The 26,857-nt window shown below is 40.8% G+C and overlaps 1 protein-coding gene across 5 annotated transcripts in view; it reads left to right on the forward strand.

Moving 5' to 3' along the window:
* kif21b (kinesin family member 21B) overlaps positions 1 to 26,857 on the forward strand; it is a 73,717-nt gene that overhangs the window by 26,749 nt on the left and 20,111 nt on the right. For 2 of the 5 annotated variants that reach the window (XM_023297370.3, XM_023297373.3), the window contains exons 2-27: positions 1,680 to 1,902; positions 2,984 to 3,166; positions 4,090 to 4,239; positions 6,060 to 6,194; positions 6,574 to 6,753; positions 6,884 to 6,999; positions 7,945 to 8,140; positions 9,195 to 9,384; positions 9,518 to 9,581; positions 10,671 to 10,901; positions 11,668 to 11,791; positions 11,882 to 12,020; positions 12,559 to 12,747; positions 12,842 to 13,041; positions 13,132 to 13,239; positions 14,276 to 14,592; positions 15,381 to 15,564; positions 16,153 to 16,356; positions 16,568 to 16,669; positions 17,037 to 17,202; positions 18,037 to 18,097; positions 18,302 to 18,350; positions 19,253 to 19,497; positions 20,898 to 20,966; positions 21,092 to 21,202; positions 24,523 to 24,561. In XM_023297370.3, the coding sequence (XP_023153138.2) occupies positions 1,680 to 1,902; positions 2,984 to 3,166; positions 4,090 to 4,239; positions 6,060 to 6,194; positions 6,574 to 6,753; positions 6,884 to 6,999; positions 7,945 to 8,140; positions 9,195 to 9,384; positions 9,518 to 9,581; positions 10,671 to 10,901; positions 11,668 to 11,791; positions 11,882 to 12,020; positions 12,559 to 12,747; positions 12,842 to 13,041; positions 13,132 to 13,239; positions 14,276 to 14,592; positions 15,381 to 15,564; positions 16,153 to 16,356; positions 16,568 to 16,669; positions 17,037 to 17,202; positions 18,037 to 18,097; positions 18,302 to 18,350; positions 19,253 to 19,497; positions 20,898 to 20,966; positions 21,092 to 21,202; positions 24,523 to 24,561 (3,975 nt within the window). The remainder of the gene's footprint in view (positions 1 to 1,679; positions 1,903 to 2,983; positions 3,167 to 4,089; positions 4,240 to 6,059; positions 6,195 to 6,573; positions 6,754 to 6,883; positions 7,000 to 7,944; positions 8,141 to 9,194; positions 9,385 to 9,517; positions 9,582 to 10,670; positions 10,902 to 11,667; positions 11,792 to 11,881; positions 12,021 to 12,558; positions 12,748 to 12,841; positions 13,042 to 13,131; positions 13,240 to 14,275; positions 14,593 to 15,380; positions 15,565 to 16,152; positions 16,357 to 16,567; positions 16,670 to 17,036; positions 17,203 to 18,036; positions 18,098 to 18,301; positions 18,351 to 19,252; positions 19,498 to 20,897; positions 20,967 to 21,091; positions 21,203 to 24,522; positions 24,562 to 26,857) is intronic. The other 3 variants (XM_023297372.3, XM_023297374.3, XM_023297371.3) reach the window with 2 other exon arrangements.

The following is a 26,857-nucleotide window of genomic DNA, read 5'->3' on the forward strand; positions in this document are numbered from 1 at the left end:
AATTTCCAGTTTGACTTCAAGGTGGCAGTGCTGTGTCATCGTTATAATGCCAGAACACAAACACAATGATAAAGAAGTGTGTCTGCTAGACTTGTTGACACAGTAACATAATGTCCCTGCAGTGGGTTTTAAGGATCAAGGATCATTTTCCTGAGTGGAAAATCACTGTAGAGCCAGCAATTACCACATCATTTCCAAACAGTAATAAATGAAAATGCAAAATGTAAGCCATGTTAAGTTCATAGAAGATTCAGATGTACTTCATAACATGGATTCTGAATCTTCAAATGGTCAAAATATGTCCAGGTACTGAGTGAATCTTGTACAGTTACCTCAACTGCTTCAGTCCTGATTTTATAGTTTCACAAGTAGCTTTCTAGGTCAAATTTGCAACTTGGGAAGACAGAGGATTTACAAAACAGACACTGGCAAGCACCGACATTCAGCTGTGGCCACAGCTGGAATAACAGAAAGACCTTCCAACTTCCAAAGGCTGATAAATGCTCAAAAAAAGTGTTTAGTTTTTCCAAAATCAGAGCAACTTCAGCTGGAAAAACTCACACAAACATACTGAAGATGTCTGTCGATCCATGTTGGATGGCAAAATAACAAATGCAATAAGCACAAGTATATGTTTGAACGTGAATATTAATTTCTGTTGTCACATTAACATTTGGTGTCTAAATAAACTCATTTTACACATCAGTCTGTGTTCAGGTGTTGAGTACTACTCATAGATACTCCACGTGAAAACAGCTTTGTGAATTCTTTTGTGGCTCAAGAGGGAGCTGATATTCAGTGCAAAGTCACCTCCATCTCTGCTCAAGGCTACTTTAGCAGCTACTAGAGAATCTGTTGTCGAGTGAATTGAGTCAGGTTGCTTTATGAATAATGTTGGTGTCTGGTTTTGACAAGGAAGAAGAATTTGTGGAATAAATGAGAGGATATCTGGTTCAGCTGCATCAATATTGATCCTTTCATGTCATTAGAGAAATGCACAGCTAATATCGTGGGGTAATCTTTTTTTTTACACATTTGTTTTGGTTATTTTAGGCCTTTATTTGATAGTAACAGTGCAGAAAGATAATAAAATGCATTTCATGCATGTGGTTTGCAGCTTAACTCAGCTACCAGTTTGCCCATGATTGGTATAATTTGATGCATATAAAGGATTTCAAAAACCAAAATGTTTGTACATCAAAACACATAACAGCCTTGGTATATAAAAAACATTTAATAGATTCCATTTGTAACCCAGTTTTATAGTGAATGTTTGAAAGTGACACTATTGTAGAAACAGCAGAAAACAGAATACAAATTAGTTTGGTTTATGTTGCCAGAGGCATCTGTGAATAAACGTCTTACTGTAATAAAGCATATGGTAATTTGAAGGTCATCTTTCTTAAACTGATTATCATTTTAAGTTTTGCCTTTGATGTGGATGTCTTTTCATACTTTGCTGTCATATTCACATTACTTCTTGTTTACAGCGTGTCTGCTGTGTCGGATCAGATTGTCATGCTTTATCTGCATGATGCATGACAAAAATTAAAACACTTGAGGTTCAGTCACTCAGTTTATTTTCTGCTGAGCTGTGTGACAGAACTCATTAAGCATTTTAAAATTCATGATCAGGTATTTAATTTATCCATTCACTGAGCGTTTCTCTCTTCTGACAGGATTCGTCCTCAGATGGCCAAGGAGAAGATTGAGGGCTGCCATGTGTGCACGCTGGTCACACCCGGAGAACCACAAGTCCTCCTGGGAAAGGACAAAGCATTCACCTATGACTTTGTGTTCGATATCGATTCAGAGCAGCACCACATCTACCAGGCCTGTGTGTACAAGCTCATCGAGGGCTGCTTCGAGGGCTACAACGCCACTGTGTTCGCTTATGGTCAGGTATGACAGCCAGACCTTTACATTTCACTTTTAAAAAAATAATTAGTTAATAATAGAGAGTTGTGTACCTTTTACAATACATTCCCAGTTTTGTATACAGATGCTAATGATTGCACAGACAATTTACATACATTGTGGCATCTGAGCATAATAACCGTAGTGCAAAAAAATACAGGAAAGGAATAACAAAAGCAAGCAAACCTAAGAGGAAAAACACAACCTGTTATACTGAGAGGATGGATTTTGCAGACGGTGAACACACTCACATCTTTAACACACAGTCAGAATCGTCCCATCGAGCATTTAATCCAGACCTGTGGGGCCATCTTAGAAAAACATCATCACACGTTTCTTTGATTTTGGATCTTTTTAGCTGCTTTTATGTTCAACGTGGAGCCTGAAAATGAATATAGCAAATTAATTACAAGTCTCAGAGTAAGATGTGGGTGGTGACTCACACTATATTGAAGTAGTTCCCATCTTTAATATTCAGCCTTGAGACTTTTGTTATTTAAATTTTTTTAAACAGTATTTTTTTTAATAGTCTGATCATGTTAGTATGTGTAATGCTTTTAAACTAATAAAAACGTAGACATTCTGCAGTGTATGTATAAACTTTGCTAACCCCCCAAAGACTTAAAAAACTCCGGGAAGAAGTGGGTTGAATAAAGTGAAGGTTTTTTCTATAAGTCAGTCAGTTTGTGCTGCAGTGTAACTGATTTTTCACATCAAGTTTTACTAACAGCTGTAGCAGGAATGCCAATATAAAGTTTGCATAGGAATTTAATTATTAGGTTTAGCTGGCATAATAAATAATTACATAAGAATGAAAACAGAAGACTACACACACACACCCACACACACACACCCACACACACACACCCACACACACACACACACACACACACACACACACACACACACACACACACACACACACACACACACACATTCATATGAAGAAACTGTTCATTTAGATTTTATTAATTCCAAGTGCATGCATGTGTAAACTGGTCACTGTACATAAATGCAGGATGATATTGGGAGTGTAAATCATTGTTGTTGATGAAATGTATTCCAGACGGGCTCAGGGAAGACCTACACCATGGGGACGGGCTTCGATGTGAGCCTGACTCAGCAGGAGCAGGGCATCATCCCTCGGGCTGTTCACCAGCTGTTTGAGGGAATACAGACCAGGAGGGTTCGAGCCCAGCAGGCCGGCACCCAGCCGCCCGAGTTTAAAGTCAGCGCCCAGTTCCTGGAGGTGGGCGACACGTTATTACTTGATCTAATTAAATAACACCATATTGTGGTTCCTGCTTGCCAGAGTGTGTGTGTGCTGGGATGGATATTGGTCCATATTAACTCTAACCAGATGGGACAACACAGGGATCAGCCCCCTCTTCCACAAACAGGACGTGACAACCTGAAGACAGATGGGCAGGAATGTCTGCTTGTGCTTTGTTGGTCCTGATTAATGTTGGCCATTACCTCTGACATTATTCCTCATCACTGTGAGTTACAAGACGGAGAAGAGTGACGGATGAGAGAGGGGAGGGATGCTTGTGTAGGAGAAATTAGATAATATGACAAGTAATCATTTCCTCCAGGGGTTTCTGGCAGGCGAACGTTTGATTGTATTTAGGGGCTTACTGTTGTATGTGTGGGTGTGTGTATGATTTGATTACTTTAATAATAATACGGTAACAGAAATCCCATTATAAAAACAGAATAGAATATAGAAAACAGCGTGGTCTGGCTTTGTTTTTATTCCTTTACTCACTCTGTGCTGCTCCTTGTCATCAGCGTGTTTTTGGTTGGTTCTCGGGTCAAAAGGTTATCTTTGTTGATGTTAAACAGATGGGTGTGTGTGTGTGTGTGTGTGTTTGGAGGTAGGTGGGAACAGCTGAGCTTTCAGCTGACCTCTGTGACCCCGACCCTCAGTGGTTTCTGAGAGGTCATTGGTTTGACCTCCGTGGCCACAGAGCTGTTCGTAAATAAGAAACGCTGATGTGAGAAAAAAGAACTAAATCTGCTGAAAAGGGAACTATCGATTCTTGAAATAATCAGGTCAGCAACACTAAATAGTTCTAACAGTTATGCAATAATTCAGTGTGTTGCCCTTTAACTAATAATGCTTAAATTGTGTAATGTTTTCTAACGTGCTGGGACATGTGTTTGTTGTAGTTGTATAATGAGGAGATCCTGGACTTGTTTGATGGAGCCAGAGATCCAGAGAGTCGGAGCAGGAAGTCCAACATTAAGATCCATGAGGACGCCAGTGGCAGCATCTACACCACTGGAGTCACTTCTAGGCTGGTTCACTCTGAGGAGGAGGTGGGTCCGTGTGTGCTTGCTTGTAAAGTATGTGCATCATAATCTATATATTTATACCTATAGCTATGTCTGTAATGCATATATAGATACAGATTCTGAAACCATATCTATATATCTGTGTCTCTGTGTCTATATGTTTATGTATTTCTATCTGTATCATTACCTGTATCAGTATCTGTCTATATATCGCTAATGCAGATAGAAGTACAGATTCAGTCTCTTGGTTTGTTCTATTATATATAAAATTGTATACCTATTTATTTTGACTCAATACAATGCTATTTTTAGAGCTTATATTTACAACACTTAATCCCCACAGTTTTTAACGTCTTCTCATTGTCCTATATTTCATGCAAAAGCATGAACAAAATAACAAAAGTGGAATTTTTCCTTTTTGCATAAGTTTACACCTGAGTGCTTGACATCAGAAGTTTTGAGTAACTGCAACGTGCAAAACTTAGATGATAGAAACTTTGGTTTGTTTCCCCTGACTGTAAAACGATCATGTAAAAATAAATGCCATTGTATTGATATTAGATGTATGTTGTTTCACTTTCTTGAGAGGCTGGCTTGTGTATAGATGAATATATCAGGAAGGAGTAATAGCTGACATGAATGTGAACTGATCAGCTGTGACAGTGAGGAGGAAGGAGGATGTGACGGGTCATTAGGGCACGAGGACTGTCAGCTAAAGAGGTTAACAGAGAAGGCAGGTGGTGCTTTGGGGGGAAGGGTTACTGTAATTACTGGCTGGAGAAAAACATTTGTGATATATTTTGATTGTATTTTTTTTGTCAAATAGGTCATGAAGTAGAACCAAGAATGTGAGCAGGGTTTTGGAGGAAGCAGAAAGAGAATGAAGGAAAGGCTGGATTTGGGAGGTTTCATTTGTGCTTGAAATTACTCAAAATTTAGACAGCTGAGAGACAAACAGAGACAGATGGACGCTTCTGTGGGAGAGAGCAGAGGAAATGTCAAAACAGGGCGAGGGAGGAGAGGGAAGTTCAGCAGTAATGGAGTCGGCAGAAGACAGGAAGGAAGCAGGTTGAGATAAGAAGGTGGAAGAAACTCACCAGCAGAGAGGGAGAGGGCAATTAAAAGGGAAATTTAACTGAAAGGAAAAATAAGAGAAAAGTCCCATTTAGCTGAGCAGAGATGATGCTGACAATAACCGAGTTAGCAGGTTCTCACCTTCATGGACTCTCAGAAACCAGAAAAAGATCATAAGATAAGATGATATATAGCTTTATTAATCCCAAAGGAAATTATTGTCAGTTATTGCTCAGAAAAACAAAATGACATAATGTAAGAAATTCAGTGCCTGAAAAGTAGAAAAGCAATAAAATATAAGTACCATACAATAGTAAGCTAAAAGAAGGCTAGAATAGAACAGTGAAAAGATGAAAATTAAATATTGCTCACTACATGGCCATTGTTGTACTTGAAAGTGAAATATTGCACATGTAGTCTAATGGTAAAGACTGCAAGATGAATGAAATATTAAACATGAAATGAAATATTGCACATGTAGTCTAAATGTTGCCAAAGAGTGCAAGATGAAATCTGACACGTAGTAATGAAATATTAAACATGAAACTGAAATAATGCTACACCTGATACAGAAACATATGTTGCGGTAACTATTGAGAAAAGTAATATTGCAAATGATATTGATGTTATTGTTTTAGCTGTCATTAGCATTGATGCAAGAAATAGCCTGATGTTGTCCAATTTTATTTTATTCTTTTCTGAGTCGATGATAGTTTTCTGCTCCGAACTTCAAACTCAAAGTGACCACATGTCCTCCATATTGTGTGCAGCTGCTGCAGTGTCTGAAGCTCGGTGCTTTGTCCCGGACCACAGCCAGCACCCAGATGAACGCCCAGAGCTCCCGCTCGCACGCCATCTTCACCATCCACCTCTGTCAAATGAGAGTCTGTCAGCAGCCGCAAATGGTGAGACTGGGGTTTGGAATGAAGGCTTGTAAGATGAGAGAGAGGTAAAATAATTTTTAATAGAAGTACAGCAAGGAGGTCTAGAGTGAGGTGGGTGTTATTACGATTTCATCATCCCTCCTTAAATAGAAATCTGTCAGCTGTAAGAGGGAGGAGGCAGAAAATTATAAAATGAACATGAGAAGTCCTATATGATAGAGCATGCATACAAAACAGAGAAAATGGAAATAAAATATTATTAATTTAGTAATACATGCATAGCAGCAATCAAGATGATGAAATAATTGCTCATTTCAAGTAAGAGGATGTAACTCAACAACCGCCTCTAAACCTACTTCCTATTTGTATATTTGTTTTTTTTGTCCACCCCTGGTAACAGAACGGAGGAGGCGAGAACGGAGAGCTGAATGGTGTGGACTCCAGCCCCATCGCCCAGCCGGGGTTTGAGACGCTGATGGCCAAGTTTCACTTTGTGGACCTCGCTGGCTCTGAGAGGCTCAAACGTACCGGAGCTACCGGAGAAAGAGCCCGAGAGGGAATCTCTATTAACTGTGGTCTGGTGAGTGGAGCAGAGATCGACTCTGCATCAGCATGTGGATGGAAATGATGGGACACTGATTGGTTCTTCCACTGTGCCTGCATGTTGGTTTATTTAAATACCGTTTACACGTCTCTCCTCTCTGTGTTAGCTGGCTCTGGGAAATGTGATCAGTGCTTTAGGGGATCAGACCAAGAAGGGAGGCCACGTCCCGTACAGAGACTCCAAACTCACCCGACTGCTACAAGACTCACTGGGAGGCAACAGGTATTAGCATTTTGTACATACGAAGTCATATTCAAGTAAAATAATGACTAAAATGTAGTAAATATTATAAAAGTCTATCAATCAATCAGTCAATCAATCAATCAAAGTTTATTTCTATAGCCCTTTACAACAGCCCAAAGGGTGACCAAAGTGCTTCACAGTAAAAAACAAGAAAATAGCTTAAAAACAATACAGTAACTTAAAGCAGGACAAACAATCACACTCGCACCTATGGGCAAATGTAGAATAATCAATTAACCTCAGCATATTATTGAACTGTGGGAGGACACCGGAGTACTCGGAGGAAACCCTTGTATGCATAGGGAGAACATGCAAACATGCAGAAAGACCCCGGGAAGGCGGGAACCAGGGATCTTCTAGCTGCGAGGCAAGAAGTGCTAACCACCACGCCACTGTGCATATTCTGGAACAATGTAAAAACTGTGGAATAAAGCAGGATTTTGGTCCACAAAGTGAGAATGTTTTAACACGGCACTCATGTATCACTAAATAATGAATCACTTTAATGACAAAAAAATACTATATTTTAATTATTGTTATTTTTCTTGGCTAACATCTGAGGGTTCCAGCTTGTCCAAAGGGAAAATGTATTCCTTTTCTGTCCCATGTATAAAAGCGAACTTAAAACTAATCTTCACATAAAACAAAACATCTGAATAAGCCTCGCTGGTCGTTGGTAAATGGCTGTTTTCGCAGTTTTCTGGCATTTTTTAGATCGATAGATTCATAGCTTAGTCAATAGTGAAAATAATTGCTAGTTGCAACCCTAGCGGTTTAGTTATTGACTGGAAACACACCATGTAAATGTTGTTTCTGAGTATTACACTGTATGTTCTCCTGTACCAATAGCACAATAATCTATAGGTACATCCCAATATTTTTCTGTGCAGAGGCCTAAAACGTTTATCTTTTTGTCCTCCCCAGCCGCACAGTGATGATCGCCTGTGTCAGCCCATCTGACCGGGACTTCATGGAGACGCTGAACACACTGAAGTATGCCAATCGAGCCCGAAACATCAAGAACAAGGTGGTGGTGAACCAGGACAAGACGAGCCAGCAGATCAGCGCCCTGCGTGCTGAGATAGCCCGACTGCAGATGGAGCTGATGGAGTACAAGGCGGTGAGAGATGGAGGGATGGATGGTGGGAAAGAAAGGAGGATGGATGGGAGGCAGGAAGGTGTGAAAACATAAAAAACAGGGGGAGCTCCTAGGACAAGAAAAGAGAGGATGAATGAAAAGTGTCAGGATGAAAATGAGTAATAACACGTAGCTGTCGATGAAAGAGATGAAATTAGTCTCTACCAATGGGGTGACAAATTGGATGAATCTGAGAATAGTAACTGAACAGAAGACTCAGACAAAAGACAGCACTAATGAGAATAAAGAAGATGGTATTGGAGGATATGTAATAAAAGCAGAGTGCAGACCTGCTGCAGCAGCTGATGGCTGTATCAAATTAAAGATCATTACTGGGATACAGACATGCCTTTTCTATAGTGCAAACAGCCTAAGAGGAAGATTAATTTATGAAAGGTCAGCATTTTGCAGTGTAATGCAGAGATAAATCAATCCTTCAGCTGAATTTATTAAACCGTATAGAGTCCTATACAATCTGTGGAGTATGATGTGAGGAGAAACAGGGAGAGAATTCCAAAAAGTCTGTAAAGAGTCTCCACATCTTTCATCAATCATCATCGTCAAATGAGCTTTGACCTCCGGGGTTCTAAGAAACGAGCAATCATTTAGCTCGGTTGTCAGTCTGTTATGGGATTAAAAGGGTTACCACAGTTACTAGAGGGAAGTGACTATGCAGAGCGGCTGGGAGCTGACCTCGATGTGGTAATAAGGGATGTGATGTGACTCGAGTCTGGAAGTAATGGAGTGTTCGGCGAGTGGAGGTCTGTGAGCTGTGACTGGATTAAATAGTGACTCTCTGTTCAAGCGCTTACACAACAGGATTTTTTTCAGTGTTAGGCATTCACAACTCCACAATAGCTGCTTAAAGAGCCACAGACAGACTAGCTCATTCTAAACAATAGCTTTGTGTTTGCTTGGCCTGCAGCGTCAAATATATGTATGAATGCAGATTTAGAGGCAGTTTGTTTTTCTGCTCTGACTTTTGGCTCCTTCCCCTCCCCTAAAATATGTTTATGGTCATTTGTTTGTTGTGCAGGGGAAGCGTGTAGCATGTGAGGATGGTTCCGAGGGCTACAGTGACCTGTACCAGGAGAACGCCATGCTGCAGAGAGAAAGCGACACACTGCGCCTTCGAGTTAAGGCCATGCAGGAGACCATCGACCACCTCAACACCCGTGTGACACATCTGCTGGCCAATGAGGTCAGCACTCTGCTCACCAAGTCCAGTAAGTGAGAAAGATGCTTAATTACTTCAAACACCACAGAAGTTCGGTCCCAAGATTATTTCTTTAATGTAATGCGCTAAATGTAATTTACCAATTGCAGCGACTTCAATGTATTTCTATGTTTGACTATTAGGTGAGGGCAATGAGGAGATTGGGACTCTAATACAGAACTATATTCGAGAGGTTGAAGAACTCAGGTAAGAGCTTCAGACCCTATATGATGCCTTTATGTAGATCTCATTAATTAAATTCTTTCGAAAGACAAAATGATTCTCTCCTGTATCTTCATTGTAAAGAGACTTACTTCAGTGTTTTTATCTCTAACTTTAAAGCAAAAACTTTTTCAAACAATTAGAAGATAAGGGCAACCTGGAACAAGAAAGTCCTGCACCTCTATGGAAACAGCACAACCATGATTAGAAGAAGAGAGAATTTAACAGAGACTTTTTTGCAGTATGACATCGTATTTATACCATTAATCATAGAGAAAAAAAAACCAAATTGAATTTCTTTGAATATTTGTTTCACAAAAAATTAACAACCTACAATCAACATGTACACTGTTCTTGGATGTACTTGCCTCCTATCTGCACTGTGTCAACAAAGCCTGCAGTTCATCTGAGAATTATTTTTGTAATGTGACTGTTGGTCACAGCCAAGTCAGTCGTGGCATTTTGGTTATGCCTATGTACGTAGAATCTGGTTAGTTCAGATAATTTTTTGGGGGCAAATTTCTGAAATAAAGTCATTTTTATAAAATGTTATAGCCTTGGATTTGGTTAATTTTCCAAAAGAAATTTGAAGTAACAACTAATAAGTTCCAGGAGCATCAGAAAGTTTAAAAAAATCCACCTTTTCCCCGGTTTTACAGGTTGTTGCTTTGATAAATACTATAACTTTGGCAATAAAAAAATACAAGCCTTTCAAACCCATTGGCAGGTTTTGGGTTTCGGAGGGTTAACATTACCACAAACAGAAGAGTCATAAAGTCAGTGAGTGATTTTAATATCTTTCTAAAGCTTGCTAACGTTAACTAAAATAAGCTACCAAATGCTGCTGGCTATTTTGGACAAAGTAAGATTTTAATGTTAAAACTGTTGACCGCTTTCAATTAAGTAAGGGTTTTTTGTTGTTTTTTTTTTGCTAAAGTTGCTAGAAGAAATCTGTCTCAAGAGCTTTAATTAGCTTGTAATTTATCAGTTTGAGCCTCAAAGCCAACCAGAAAGACATTATGAATATGAGTAACTCGATTGTCTCTTTCTGTCCTGCTTTTCCTCCTTGATCAGAACCAAACTTCTTGAGAGCGAAGCCATGAATGAGTCATTGCGACGCCAGACGGCCCGACTTTCAGCGCGTTCTCCGTTCCCTGCCTCCAGTCTCAGCCCGGCCCCCGGTCACCCCCCTGGATCTTCTCCTGCCCCCATGTCCATGGAGGCCGAGATGACGGACGTGTTACGCCGAGCCAAGCTGGACATCGAGAGGCTGAAGAAGAAGGAGAGGAGGCAGAGGAGGATGAGGTGAGAAGAGAAGGACACAAACTTCATCAAATATAGAACAAATCTGGACTGAGGTCACTGTAAATGCCAAGTCCGCATTATCAAAGAAGCTGTCACGTCTTCATATCTCAAATTTGATTTGTAATTGTTCTTCTTAAGCTGGACCTGTGCATGTTTTTAAAGCTGAGAGAGCAAGATGACTACATATTATTTCCTTCCCATATACTCTGCCCTCCTCATTACTTTTCTCTTTAAGAGCCACATCACAAGTCAATTAGAGCTTCGGGACCGCCTGCTCCCAAATAGAACTGGGATGCCGCCAAGGCTTCGACACAAACTTGTCTTAGTCATTCGGCTCTTGGGTCATAAGAGAGAACACGCCGCCTAACAGGCTAATTGAGGTCTAATGGAGCAGAGACAGGAGTTTGGAGATGGGTGGGTGGTAAGCACTGTAAAAGAGGGAGCAAAGGGGAGAATAAAACTGGTAATAAAACTTAAGAGCTAAAAGGGCAAGCTGAGAGTAGATGAGCTGAGGAAGACTTTGCTAATGACTCTAGAGGGTTGATTTTGCCACAAGCACATCACTTGGCAACACTCCCAACGCACTAATGGTGAATGTTAGGAGTGTGTGTGTCGAAGTGTTTCTGCAGGGCAAAACTCTTCTGGGATGCTACTGTAGGTTAACTGAGGGAATTTCTTTGGAAAACCCTCTAAGTGATTCAGTGCATATTTCTCTAAATGCCAGCTTTTACCTGGCTTGACCGACACACTTTTCTCCCCCCTGCAGTCCAGAGTTGGAGAAAGGGTTGAAAAAACGAGTAAAGCTGCACACTCATGAGAACGGAGAGAACGGGCAAAGTGGGGAAAACGGACAGAACGGAGAGATCGATTCAGATGACAATTACACCGAGGTAAACGTTCATATGTGGGTTTGTTGGCATTTATAAGCTCTGAACAACCAGAATAAAGTCTAATGACCTGTTCGTGTGTTTTCTCTGTAGGACATCATGTCTCCGCTGCAGGAGGAGAGTGGTTGTGATGAAGATGAGGGGGAGGATGAGGAGGAGTGCAGGGAGGAGGAGGATGAGTTCGACAGTGACGAGAGCCTGGTAGATTCAGATTCGGATTCAGATGAGAAAGGTGCATTTCTGACAGCTATTAGTATAAACTAACCAGGCCTTTTTGTGCTTTTCTCCCCCATTATCTTTAGAGCTTGTTCTCTTCAATGAGCATCTATTTCTGTGAGGACAGCTTTTACAACTATTTACACTGAAGACGCACTTTTTAAATATTTTGGACATTTTTATGCTGGTTTTTGAGATAGGAAGTGTGTGTAAGATTGCAGGGAAGTGACATACAGGAAATGATCAGGATGTTTGCACCCATGTAGAATGCACCCCTGCTATGCGGCTGTCGGGTTTTCCCTGAAAGAAACATTTTCAGTGTAAAATGAACTGGTAGGAATCTGCAGATTTATGGACAGTTCCCAAAACAAGCGAGCACATGAGTTAAAAAAGGCCTAGTTAAGGTTTAGGCTACAAAGTCATAACGAATACAAAACAGACTTGTTAGATTAAGGAGCCCATTTTGACATTTTTCTAAATATATGAATATAAATAATGTATAAAAAAATGTAGAATCGAATCTGAAGTCTTACTGAAACCCTCCCAATCTGCAGCTAATTTCCAAGCGGACCTGGCAGACCTGACCTGCGAGATTGAAATCAAACAGAAGCTGATAGATGAGCTGGAGAACAGTCAACGGAGGCTGCTGATGCTAAAGCTGCAGTATGAGGAGAAGCTCATCCTGCTGCAAAACAAGATCAGAGACACACAGCTGGAGAGGGACCGTGTGCTACAGAACCTCAGTGAGTGAAGTTGTTTTACTCAGCAAGTAAAAAATGTCGGGTAAGTTAAAGCATCCTGACAACAGCTCATTAACATTATGACGTGTCTGTGCAGTGTCCATGGAGAACTACACGGAGGAGAAAGCCAACAAGATCAAACAGGAGTACGAGAAGCGTCTTAAGGAGATGAACCGTGATCTACTCAAGCTACAAGCAGCACAGAAGGAACATGCACGACTCCTCAAAAACCAGGGGAGGTATGAAAGGGAGCTGAAGAAACTCCAGGCTGAAGTCAACGAGATGAAGAAAGCCAAGGTAAGGAGAAAGCAACGAGAGACAACAGAGAAGAATGGAAGCGAGATCAATGGATATAATATGATAAAACATATTTTCTGGTGTGTTCAGGTGGCGCTGATGAAGCAGATGAAGGAGGAGCAGCAGAGGAGGAGGATGGTGGAGGCAAAGAGGAACCGTGAGATCGCACAGCTGAAGAAGGAGCAGCGACGACAAGAGGTTAGGCAGCATCTGTTTATACAGGCGGAGGGGGATATCCATCCATCTATGCATTATCTATATGCCACTTAATCCTCATTAGGCTCCCTATCCCAGCTGACTTCGCGCAAAGGCAGGATACAGGTCACCAGCCTATCACAGGGGAACACATAGAGACAACAAAGCACTCTAACATTCACACCTACGGACATTTTAGAATTATCAGTTAACCTCAGCATGTTTTGGACTGTGGGAGGAAGCTGGAGACCCCGGATAACACCCATGCTTGCACAGGGAGAACATGCAGACTCCACAAAGAAAGATCTCAGGGATGCAAAGCAGAGATCTTTGAACTGTGAATCAGCAGTGCTAACCTCCATGCCACTGTTTAGCCTCACGAGTGATATATTTACTCTTATATTTGAGGATTTCAGTTTTAGCCATAGCATCAGCTATTTAGTAGACTTTAGAAATGGATAGCATTCATATATACATATTTGCCATCTTATTTTAGGTCAGAATTGGAATTATTGAGAATTTGGTAGAAAATGTGTCGCAGTTGGTTCATGACAGAACAACAAGAGAAAGGTGTGGCATATATGAATGAGTTTAAGCTATAATATACTGCAGCTGTTGTAATTATAGTCCAAATTCAAATATCCCCACTGTATTTAAAGAATCATTCATTGCTGTGTCAGCCTGCCAAGCTGAAACCTAATTTATGTATCATAAACATATTGCACAAAGACTGCTGGTATCACTTTCAGGTTTTCAAGATTAGTACATTCTCTACATATTAACTGCATGTAGAACTTCCATCTTTATTTGCTTTCCCTGGAGGACATGACTTATTAATGAGCATGGAAACATTTACACTGTCATACTGTGGGCCTCATTCATAATCCTTTGATTTAAACTTTCAAAATCACTTCATGATCAACACTTTGTAAGTCTGCTGTGTGAGCTGTCTCAGCTCAGGAATCTAAATGACATGTAGATGAAGACTGACTAATAAACAGACTAAGAATTTTGTGATTCTCTCCCTACTGCCCATCAGTACCAGATTCGAGCGTTGGAGTCTCAGAAGCGGCAGCAGGAGCTGGTGCTGCGCAGGAAGACTCAGGAGGTGACTGCCCTGCGGCGCCTGGCCAAACCCATGTCGGATCGTGTAGCTGGACGTGTGGCCCGCTGGAACCAGACTCCCCCAGTTACAGACTCTGGAGCCGAGTTGTCGGCCTGCACAACAGCTAGCAGCTCTGAGCCTGAGACTGCGAGGACCGTCAGCGGTTTGGTGCGACAGTGGAACAACAAGAACAGCGTGTACGGATACCTGGGAGAGAGTGAGGGCAGCATAGATGGAACACGGGTCATTGGGTAAGATGTTGTCATTGCACAATCTCTGTGTAGAATAGAGTTTTATTGTCATTTGACAGGTACATTACAGTACAGGTACATTGGAATTCTTTGTGCATTTTCTCAAGTCAGCTTTATATGTAGAAAAAACAGAATAAAAATAAGAGCCGCAGCACTAAAAAATACAAATATACATTAGAAGAATAAAGTAAGTACACATTATAAAAAAGCGCTTTGTATAAAAGACTGCTTAAAAAAACACCCTGAGAAGTTTCTGCATGTATTATGTACAGAAGTACTATTGCACCTGTTGGTTTGTGCAAAAAAATGTACTAAAAACATGAATCTGCATGTGTTGTTGTTACATATTGTTCTTACTAGTCAGTGCAAATTAGTCAAAGACGAGCATTACGTGGTTTATTTGCAGACCTTGAACTGAGTGAGTAAAATGTGATTCAATTTCCTGAACAAAAAACTTTCTAAAATCATTTATTAAGTTAATGTAGTGCTTAATGGATATGGGTTACTTATTTCTCAGGGGGAATACCAATTGATTGCTTTTTGTCAGGGTTTTAATTCGTGACTAAACTTTGTTGCTGCTTTTTGTAATTTTTCCTCCCATGCAAATCTCCTCCCCTCTCCTCTCCTCTCCTCTCCTCTCCTCTCCTCTCCTCTCCTCCCCTCTCCTCTCCTCTCCTCTCCTCTCCTCTCCTCCCCTCTCCTCCCCTCTCCTCCCCTCTCCTCTCCTCTCCTCTCCTCTCCTCTCCTCCCCTCTCCTCTCCTCTCCTCTCCTCTCCATCTCTTTCCAGCAGTAGGAAGAAGTTGCAGCGTAAGCCAGCAGGCCTCGGCAGCGTTGCAGCTGCAGGCAGAGCCAGCAGTTTCTCCAAATCTGCCCGTCAGAAGTGGCAAGCCCTCGAGCGTCGTATTATGGACATTGTCATGCAGAGAATGACCATCTCTAATGTGGAAGCTGACATGGATCGCCTTATCAAGGTAGGAATGGCAAAATCCACTCTAAAGGGGTTTGGATAAAATGTATCTAAACTGCTGTTACTGTGATTAGATCTGGTTTGGTGAATGCAGAGTAAAATTAAACCTCCCAGGTTTTTCTGCTCTGTTCTTCTTCTCTTACCTGACTGTCCCTTACCACTTTGGACATTGAAAAATTGTAATGTTTTGCGATACAATTAACCAAAGCCAATACACAGCAGACGGTAGTGGTGATTAAAAATGAAACCCAGTGTCAGGCTCTTCCTTCCTCCTTTTCTCGTAGATGTAGACATGTTAAAATGTGGGAAGAGAAACAGCACTTTTCGTAGAAGTGGGTAGAGCCCTACTTCTTGTGTCTATGAATCCTCACATCAAATGCTCTGTCAGGTTGTCTGTATCAAGCAACAGGCAAGATGTCAGAGCATATGTCAAAACACCAGTGTTCAGTTTGTGAAGCGAATCAAACACGAAATTCTAAATGTAGAAATAACTTGTTGTTTTGTGTTCCTATCCTTTTCTTGATTCCTAAAGTATTTGTAGGTATGGCACTGATCTTTTTTGACGTGTGCATTTGTGTTTTTGATGAGTCAGAAGCGGGAAGAGCTGACAGTCCAGCAAGAAGCGCTCTCACATAAGAGGGAGGTTCTGATGGCGGACGGAGAGGGGCCAGAAGCTGAGGACCGCCTCCTTCAGGAAATTAATGAGGACATCGAGGTGCTGAATGCCAACATAGACTACATCAATGACAGTCTGTCAGACTGCCAGGCTACCATTGTACAGATAGAGGAGACCAAGGTATGAAGACACACACACACACACACACACACACACACACACACACACACACACACACACACACACACACACACACACACACACACACACACACACACACACACACACACACACACACGCACGCACACACACACAGCTGCGTATACTCGTGTCCTGCAGTGAGAAGTGACAGGACGCCTCCAGTGACCCACAGTTTTCTGTTTTCCTGCAGGATGAGCTGGACTCAGTGGACACCTCAGTGGTGATCAGCTCCTGCTCTCTGGCTGAAGCACGCCACCTGCTGGACCACTTCCTGAAGGCTTCTATTGACAAGGTGAGTGATCATTCAAGTGATTTCTGCAAACCAAAAACACACAAAGAACGACCAGATGACTTGAGTGTCCATAAACTTTCTTCACATAGAAAAGTATGAAAGTATGTACAGACTTGTGATCTACTGGAAGCATGAAGTATGAATGCAGGGAATGGCTGCAGTGCCATCTAGCGGTGCTTTGTAATACTACAAGATGTTGTTATGGGTGTATCTCCTCATACAACACAATAAACCACACAACTTAGATATTGAAAACACTGCATTTTGTTATGTAGTTTCATTCCCTGTGTGACCTATAGCCCAAACGTTTAGTGTTACAGCACTGTGCTTTCATTGATGACAGTGTTTGGTGTTTGTGTGTGTGTAGAGTTTACAGGTGGCTCAGAAGGAGACTCAGATCAGACTGCTGGAGGGCCAGCTCAGACAGACAGATGTGATCGGCTCGTCCCACAATCACATAATCCTTGACGCCCTGCGAGAAAAGGCCGAGTATATTCCAGAACTTCAGGCTCTCATCCACAACGTACAGCAGGGTGAGGGAGGAGTTTTCTTTGTCTGAGTGAGAAAGAGGAGAAGAATGACATGAAATATACACAAGAGAAGGGAAACATACACACATTTTGTCCACTTTTCCCTCTTTTTTCCCCTTCCAGATTTCATATGTTATGATTGTGTTACGTGATACACAACACATGAATATGCTGTCGGCTCTGTAACATGGATTGTGTTCAGCCACACTAGCTTCCAGTAAACCATCCATTATCTACACACTGTTTAATCCTCATTAGTGTCGCGGGGGGGCTGGAGTCCATCCCAGTTGACTTAAGGCAAAGGCAGGTTACACCCTGGACAGGTTGCCAATCTATCATAGGGATACACAGAGAGACAAACAAGCACACTCACATTCACACCTACAGACAATTTAGAATCGCTAATTAACCTCAGCATCTTTTTGGACTGTGAGGGGAAGCCGGAGTACCTGGTGAAAACCCACACATGCACAGGAAGAGCATGCAAACTTCCAGGTCCAGGACGGGGTGTGAACCGGGGGGCGGGGGGTGACAGTGCTAACCACTGAGCCCACCATGAAGCCCCCCCAATAAACCATACTGATTGAATTTAAATACTCCACTGAATAAAGTTCAGTTTCATTGGAGTGTGATTCTCTTTGGCTTTTGCTGTCTTTTCAGCAATGTTTTTAATGCGTGGGAGAATAATTTCCAGGGTCAATCATTTATAATAAATCAACAAAATGACATGTGAAAATGTGTTAATGGAGAAGGTTGTGGTTCATGGACATGTAGTGAATTGTTTTGTCTGTACGGTGTACTGTGGGCTGACTCATTGTGCATTTTGTGTGATTTCAGAAAATGGTTACGCCAGTACAGATGAGGAGCCCTCAGAGTTCAGCCAAGCCTCTGACAGCAGGTGAGCCAGCATCCTCAATTCACAACATCCACCTCTTATCTTGACCCTCTTTTTAAAGCATTTACTGCCACCTGTCAAAATCTGCTTATTATTTTATTTGCAAGAAAATCATTTGTTACTGTAAAAGTTTTGGTCTCTGTATACATATTCTTGTATGCATGTTCTTGTCTATATTTCTGTAATTCTTGTGTTTTTTCCCTCCAGTGTGTCTCAGATGAAAGAATCCAACAGCCAGGAAGATTTCAAATTAAAGGTACAGCTGTTATTTTTGGTCACTGTGTTGTATTATCCAAAGCTGATAGAACTATGACACAGTGTGTTATCAGATGGTTATGCTAGACGATGTGGTAGTAGAGTGGTTAGCACTGTCACCTCAAAGCAAGAATGGTGTTGATTTGAACCTCCTGGCTGGCTTTATTTGTGGAGTTTCTTCTGTGTAGGTTTTCTCTGGGTGATCCAGGTTCCACCCACAGTCTAAAGACATGCATGTTAAGTTAACTGGTGATTCTAAATTGGCTGTAGGTGTGAATGTGTGTGGGGATGCGAGGTGTCTCTTGTTTTGTCCAGGGTGTACACCACCTGTTGCCTAATGTCAGCTAGGATAGGCTCCAGCCTCCAACGACCTCTACAGAATAAATCGAGTGTAGTTACTGAATGGATTGTGTTACGACTCTTGGCCCAATTTTTAGTGCCAACACACGGTACAGTTTGTTTGTCAGAGAATCTGCCATTCATGTTTGTAACCATAAGGTGGCAGTACAAGCAAACATTAAAAAACGACCTTCTTGATGCTTGTGGTGGACGATCTGACAACATTCCCACATATCATCTAGTCAGTTCTGTGTTTTCTATTCTCTACTCTTTATTGATTTTAGTTTTTTCTTTGTCCAACCTTTGTCTGACCAAAGAATGATTGACCTAGAAGAATGAGCTAGAATGGCTTTTAGCTCCTGTTTTTTTCCCCGTGCTTCATGTTCTTTCCACTTCCCTCAGCTGAGTGGTGTCTTCAGGCTATATCCCAATTTCCTCTTGTGTCTTAATTAAAGTTAGTCTTTATCTTTATTTAATGCCTCAGTTTTTTTTTTTTTTGTATCCTACTGTCCTCCTTCTTCTCTGGCCGTCTGTAACACAAATTGTTTAACATTGTTCACCCAGGTGGAGCCTCGTCTGTCAGCCCAGATGAAGGCAGTGTCTGCAGAGTACCTGGGTCCCATCCTGGACCCCTCATCAGGCAGCAAGCAGCAGCACATCACCAAGTCTCTGGCTTCGCTGACGGACATCCAGGAGGACGGCCTGAGTCTTGTTCCAGGGAGTCTGGGACTCAGTCTGGCTCTACGAGACACCTACCACCGGGACCGGGCGTCACGCACCATCAGCCTGCCTGTCAGGGGACACACCTTGTAAGTTATGAAGATTTAAACAATTGTGACAAATTATAGTGATCCCTGAAAAGAAATGAAGACTCAACGTATTCTTTAGGTGGGAGAAATAATGGGTGGAAGGCCTTTATCAACACCATTATCACATGACTTTTAGCTTTATCTGCAGACTTTTAAATATCGGCTGTTAATCCACTACAATTACACAACTATTGGAGCTGTTACTTTGAGCTAATCATTACTTGTGCATCCATCATTTTCAGCTAAAAGAGTTTTAGGATAAAATAAAATTAGCTTTATTTGTCTCTCACCGAGGAAACTTACATATTATGACAGCTACATCGAATGAGACAGAAGAAAAAAGATATGAAATACAAAGTGAAACTAGGCTAAAAATAAGATATAAAAACTATTTGCATTTTTCACATGGACAGATGTGGCACAACAATCATACACTACCATTCAAAACTTTGGGGTCACTTAGAAATGGTCTTGTTTTTGAAAGAAAAGCATTTTTTTCAATGAAGGTAACATTAAATGAATCAGAAATACAGTCTAGACATTGTTATTGTGGTGAATGACTATTCTAGCTGGAAATGACAGATTTTTAATTAAATATCTCCATAGGGGTACAGAGGAACATTTCCAGCAACCATCACTCCTGTGTTCTAATGGCACATTGTGTGAGCTAATCGCATTGAAAGGCTAATTGATGATTAGAAAACCCTTGTGCAATTATGTTAGCACATGAATAAAAGTGTGAGTTTTCATGGAAAACATGAAATTGTCTGGGTGACAGGTAGGGCCTGATGGAAAATACCCAATTAAAGGAGACACAGAGCATGAAGAATTGCACTGGAGTAGGAAATGCTCTTTTAAGATGTGTATCACTTATACAGAATAGTTGTGATACATTCCTGTAACTGCACTCAACAGAAATGTAGCAATACTAATTACACATATGATATGTGGATACAGTGTTTAAAAAGAAAACAAAAGGCATTTTTGTTCTGTCAATTCCAAGGATTAAAGATTTTATCTTCACAGTTTCTTTCCTGAGACAGACATGTGAATCTGTTGTGCCAAACAGTCACTGAATATTAGAAAACAAAAGACATTGTTTGGTTTTAAAAGTGATTTAGAGAGGGAGGAAAGAATTCAATGAAATTTGCATCAGAGTTGGGGGGCCCTGCTGTGTGTGATTTGATATCTGAAGAAATTAGTCTGCTAGAAATGCTGTTAAACTGCATAAAACCCTTGTTGCTTATAGACTCCCTCTATTTTAAATACAGTAGATGTCTATCATTCTTCTATGCTGATCAGCTGTGTACTGCTTTGAAAGTCTGCTTAGTTTGCTTGCATTTGTTTGTGTGTGTGTGTGTGTGTGTGTGTGTGTGTGTGTGTGTGTGTGTGTGTGTCAGTCCCAGGCAGTCTCGGGGTTATGAAACTTCCCCTTTAACAAGAAGGAAATCCTACGACCGCGCGTACAGGTACATATAATGATCAAATTCAAGGTATTTTGCTTAAGGATGGATCATATGTGTTTGACTGCGTAGTTTAATTTAGTTGTAGTGTTTTCATTCACACATTTCCACTTCCTCCTGCTCCTCGTCAGGCCCACTGATGGCTACACTCCCCCCTCCTCCCCTCCTCTGAGGACCAGAAACGACCGCAACGTCTTTTCAAGGCTCACCAGCAACCAAACCCAAGGTTCTGCTCTGGACAAGTGAGTGCAATCATGCATTGATACAGACACTGCTTGTGTCCTTTTGTCCCCACATTCTCATCCAATCAATTCAGTTGCACTCTGAACCATCCCTTTCTTTTCTTCTCCTTTGTGGTTTAAAGTTTGACTGTTCCTGTAGAAAGGCTGAAGGTCTGGCCTTTTTTTTTTTTTTTTTTTTTTAAAGGAAAGTGCTTTTGTCAATAGTTTAAATGAGCCTTTTAATGAAACGTGGCATTCCAGGTGTTTATCTTCAGACAAATCCTGCTGTTAGACAAAAGACTTTTCTTCTGGCATTAATGTCGATCCCAGAGGAACAGATGGTACAAACAGCCACAGAATCCAGGTTTTAAATGTGCTTAGAGGCAGCAAATAACAGATTATCCAAACCACAAGCTTCTTCAAATCTGCATGTAGTAGCAATGCAAACAAGCTGTGATTACAATGAGCTTCTGATCAATATATTGAAGCTACCAGGAAACAAATGCAAACATCCTCTGTGGAAATGTGACATCAGAGCAGTTATGGTGTGAAAACCACCAGGATGCTGTTTGATACATATCACTTTTGAGATGGTGTGCTGTGCATGACAATGATGTACATGATCTGCATTTTGGCAAAAGAAAGCTAAATCAGCTTGTACAACCTTACATAATCCAATATAGACATCCTGTAATTAATCTGATCGCATAATATTCAGGTTTGTTGACTCTGTGCCAGACAGAATTTCCTTCAAACATGATTATTTTTGAGGCTGTTGTTAGACACGGTGTTGAATCAGCCTGTTTCTGGTGTTGTTTTTTCATCCTGTTTGCATACATAACAGTATAAGAATGTTGTAAACACCTCTCAACGTGTAATTGTGTAATCTCGCTGCCTCAGATTGAGGGATAATGTGGATATAAGAAGCATGTTAATGTCAACTGAGAGGGTTGTGAGTCTTTTCCCTTCCTGCTTACAATCAATTCCAATGTTCCATTTTGACAAGCGTCAGCAGTTAATTTCAGTCAGCGTATAAATTGTTTTGTGATGTTTATTATTCCAGAGCATATTTCAGCTTTATCAAACCCTAATTGTTGTTAGGATGCTATATGAAACGTGTTAGGCTGTTGTGGCTGTGTGTGTGTGTGTGTGTGCTGTATTCATTAATATTTGCATGTGTTGTGTTTTTTGGACCCTGTGGGTCCTCATTATCTGCACCAGGGGTAGGTAAATGATATGGCCTCTGTCTTCTTTCCATGCAGCTGTTTTCATTGGTAGCCATTTTAAATCATCTCAGTGTTGGAGGATATTTTTGTTTGGCTTTTATAAGGTTCCCACAGGAGAAACCTTCCTATAGAGCATTGTGCAGGAAGATAAAATAGTGTGAACTTGTTTCCTTTCATTTGTGGCTGGAGGCAGTGTTTACATTGTTGCACTTTGATAGAAGGAAATTAACATCAATTTGTCAAGGCTCTTGTGTTTGTGAGGTATGTATGTTGTAAAGTGTACTTTACTGAAATTATCACTGGATACAGTTTTTTTTTTCTTTTTTTACCCAAGACTTCTCATTTAAACCACATTTCCATTTAATTTGGTTTTGTTGTCCTAACATTTCTGACCTAATTCTGACAATTAATTCATCATCACAAGCATAAATTCACAGCCAAGTGTAGCTAATTTATTAAAAAAGATAAATACAAAGCCAGTATGAATCGTTTATATGAATTCAATGTAACTGCGTGTAAAAGAAGCTGCCTGCTGTGCAAATACAAAGATAGTTATGATCGTTAGTGCATCTTTTCAAGTTCATAAAACCTATTAAAATTCAACAAGATGTTTTTGTAATTGTGAATGGACTGCATTCTGCTTGTGACTGATTCGTGTTTGAATAGATCGATTGTCTCTGAGTCTGGGATCAAACATTTGACACAAATTTGAACAAATGAGAAAAATAATTTAAAGAGAAAAAAACTTTTCTTGTCATCTCTTGGATGAAGAGCCTTTGAATACCAGATCCATTTTTTAAATTCACTTTACACTCACATCTCCAAAAATCCAATGAATTTTAAAAGGATTTTGTGTTGAGAGTCAGATAGCACTATGCTAATAGCCCCCACAGCTGGCTGTAAATACTAAGAAATGCAGGAATTTCTACGACCTTTTAACTCTGTTCCCTCCAGACATAACCACAGCATTTTGTTTCATGATTTTATGCTCAGAGTGAAAAGCGAATGCCTTCATGGTGACAAACCTGAGGCTATCAAACATTTACAATATAACAACACTTTTATTGCACTGTTAGGCATATATCAGCCTTTCCCTTAGAGCGGTCATGGCGATATGGGCGCGGCCTGGATTTGTTCTCCTTATCCTCCACTCAGCTAGATTTTTCCTTCCGTTAACCCTGTTTGCTGTCCCTTAATGCCTTTTCTGTACTAATTCCCTGAATATGGCTGGAAAGAGTAGATTTAGGAGGGCACACCAACATCATAGTCGTACATAAAGGGCAGAAGTATGTCGAAATTTCAATGTGCAGTTCTGTGACTTTTGTGTACGACTGTATCAGTGCTCCCTCCTTGACTACGTACTTTTTTCTTTCTCAGTTTCTGCTTTTTTAAAAAAAGAAACAGATGCGTTTGACATTTTGGGAAATATATGCTTTCTTGTACAGGGTTGTATGAGAAGATTGACACCACACTCATGTCTGTACACTTAATATGAAGGTGAAACCACCTTATAATACTAAGCTGGATGCTTAACTTTGTGTTATAAATGGTATCTAAATGTACCTAAAACCACCCAAAGCTTTATGAATTAACAGGTTTTATCTAATTTGTTTAATCCATACCTACCACTCAAGCACATAATCGTATATATCTGTTTTGTATCGATTAGGAAAATGAGTTTCATAGGGCTGATTTATGTCTTCTTTGTCAATCTTCTCATTTCAACCCCTGCCTAAAAAGTGGGTGACCGCATTTCCCCAAATGTCAAGCTACTTCTTGAAACCTTTAACTTTCAGTGTTGGCCTAATAACATCACGGGGCAAAGGTCCTCTAATTGCTCCCTACAGTAAAACATCTGCAGACACTGGTCAAAGAATATGGCCTGTTCAGTGCTTTGAGAAGAAGCACATTTCAGCAGCCTGATAATCACTGAACAAGCTTTATTGTTGACTGAGCTTTCCTGCTCACTGCTTTGTGTCTAAAACCCTTCCACTAGTCACTCCTTCCTTTTAACCCTTTTGCCAATAACCCTTCTGTCTTTTCTTAGCGTGGTTAACCCTTTCCTCTCCCCCTTCCTCCCTCCCTTCCCTGCCCTTGCTCCTCTTCTGCCTCCAGGTCGGATGACAGCGACTCCTCGCTCTCCGAGGTGCTCAGGTAGAGGAACTGTGTCTGTCACTCTCTGTTTTCCCATTTGCCTGTTAACTCACTTGGTGTCATCTCGTCTCCACCGGTAGTCGACGCCTCGCCTGAACTCTCCACCTCCTCCTTTTTATTCCTCCATGGGTGGTGTTGCTGTGGTGCATGTTTTAACCATGGGTGGCTTCCTTGACCCGCTGAGCTTTTCTATCTCTGTGATATTGTGTTTCTCTGTGGTCACATGCAAGACCTGAATGAATCATACTATATTTTTTCATCGCACTGTAGAAAAACAGACAAGAAACTGGTGCAAATGATTAGTTACCTGTATAGTCAGCACAGTCAATCACTTCTTAAACACATGACTACAGTAGCTGTAACGACTGCAGGATTGAGGTTACAGTTACAATTAGCTAAAGAAATAGGCTCGATTTCTGGGTCACATGCTTGTTTGCTTATTTCAGAAGATCTGTATCACTGCCATGTGTGTTTGTTAAACATATAGCTGGACTTAGTAGCCAGTTAGCTTAGCAAAACAGAGTATAGAAAGAAGGAAACAGCTGTTTAGTTCATCTTGTTTATTGTCATTCTGAAAATTCTTCATTTCTGTGGCAACTGTCAAACACAGCTGCAACTAAAAAGACAGAACTGAAGACAGACATTTATTTAAAAATGCTTCACAACAACATCATCAACAATTATGTTATACACACCTCACATCATCTGGATTAGTTTAATTTGGAGTAGTGGTGGCTCTTGCAGCATCAATAAAGTATATGAGATTAAAAGAAAGGAGAAAAACTAACAGTGTGAAGGTTCTCTGGGCAAAGGCAGTACTCTGTACTAGGCATTGGTGATAAAATAAGTGTCGGCGATGATCACTTCATCAATAGGAATCAAGAAGAAGATTGTTCGATAGAATGTTCAATAGTTACACTTCATAAATGCATTAGATGCAGACTGCCATGAAAGCCCACAGCGAAAACACAAAGTTCAGCTGCATGAACAAACTTTGCTCTGTCCATGGCTTCCATGCAGGTCTTCCAAAGTCGATTAGTCTGCAGTCACATTTGCTCCTCTTGTCACCTCAATCCTCACTTGCAGACCTCCTTGGAGGCTGCAGCCAATAGTAAGCAGCGGTTGCCCTTATGAGACTGGCTTCGTGGTCTAAAAAGACCCACAACCTTGTGTCCTACATCCCCTCAACCCAAGTGATGTGCCTCAGCAGCCTGCTCAGATGGCCGTTGGCCTTGACGTTTGGGTGTGCGGGGATGTCAGCGCCACATTCCCATTTACCTGGACAGTCACTCCTTTATCCTATTTGTTTGTGCTGTTTTGTAAACATTAGAATTATTACCTATGAAACTTGATAAGTGAAGGTAATAAGATAAAACTAAATAAGTGAAACTCAAGGAGGTTAAATTCAAATTAAATCTTATTTCTTTCGATCTTTATTGAAAACTGGAATTGAAAATTATCAAAGATCATCAATATCGACCAAAATAAAGCTATTGTGATTTTTATTTTTTTTTTATATACATCACCCAGCCAAACCGTGTCAATCAGTTGTGATGGTAGCAACTTGTACTCACCTGGCTATGTCCAAAGACCCTGTATCTTTTTAGTTTAATCTGTACAAAAATGTAATATTTCTTGACCAGGGTAACTTCAAGAGGTGTTGTCAGTCTGAGCTAGCCAGGCAAGCTGTTTGTCCTCAGTCTTTATGCTAAGCTAAGCTAACCGGCTGAAAGCTGTATTTTCACAACCAGCTACAAAGCAAATAAGCATGTTTCCCAATATGTCGGATTTGTTCAACAGTATGTGGTTAGAAAATAAACAACAGAATTTTCTCCCCTTCATTTTGATCAGTCATTTCTATTTCTGTCACACACACAAATGGATGCCCCTCTCACTCAGGCCCTTCTGTCTGTTTTTCTGTGTACTGCAGAGAGCACACGCTGATCTCCCTCCATGTTTTCATTAGCGATCGTCTCTTGGGTCTTGGCCCTGCAACATCCATTAGCAGCTCTTACATAGTGCATAACACTGCACACAATGATATCTTCCACAGACGCTGATAGAATTGGAACAATTTCTGCCATTTGGAACATCACGCCACTGCAAGAACATGAGAGCCACATTAAGCAGCATTATAGCTTGTGGTGTATGTCTGTTTTAGAGAAAAACCATAGAGAAAGATGGAGAATGTTTAATAACATTACAGTTTCTTGGCAGGTAAATAAAGGAGCTTGTTTTAGGGGTTTATGTGTGTAGAGATTCTGGTAATATATAAATGTGAAAGACATTAAATTGT

The sequence above is a fragment of the Amphiprion ocellaris genome, chromosome 5 (assembly GCF_022539595.1).
Source record: "Amphiprion ocellaris isolate individual 3 ecotype Okinawa chromosome 5, ASM2253959v1, whole genome shotgun sequence".
Classification (NCBI taxonomy): domain Eukaryota; kingdom Metazoa; phylum Chordata; class Actinopteri; family Pomacentridae; genus Amphiprion; species Amphiprion ocellaris.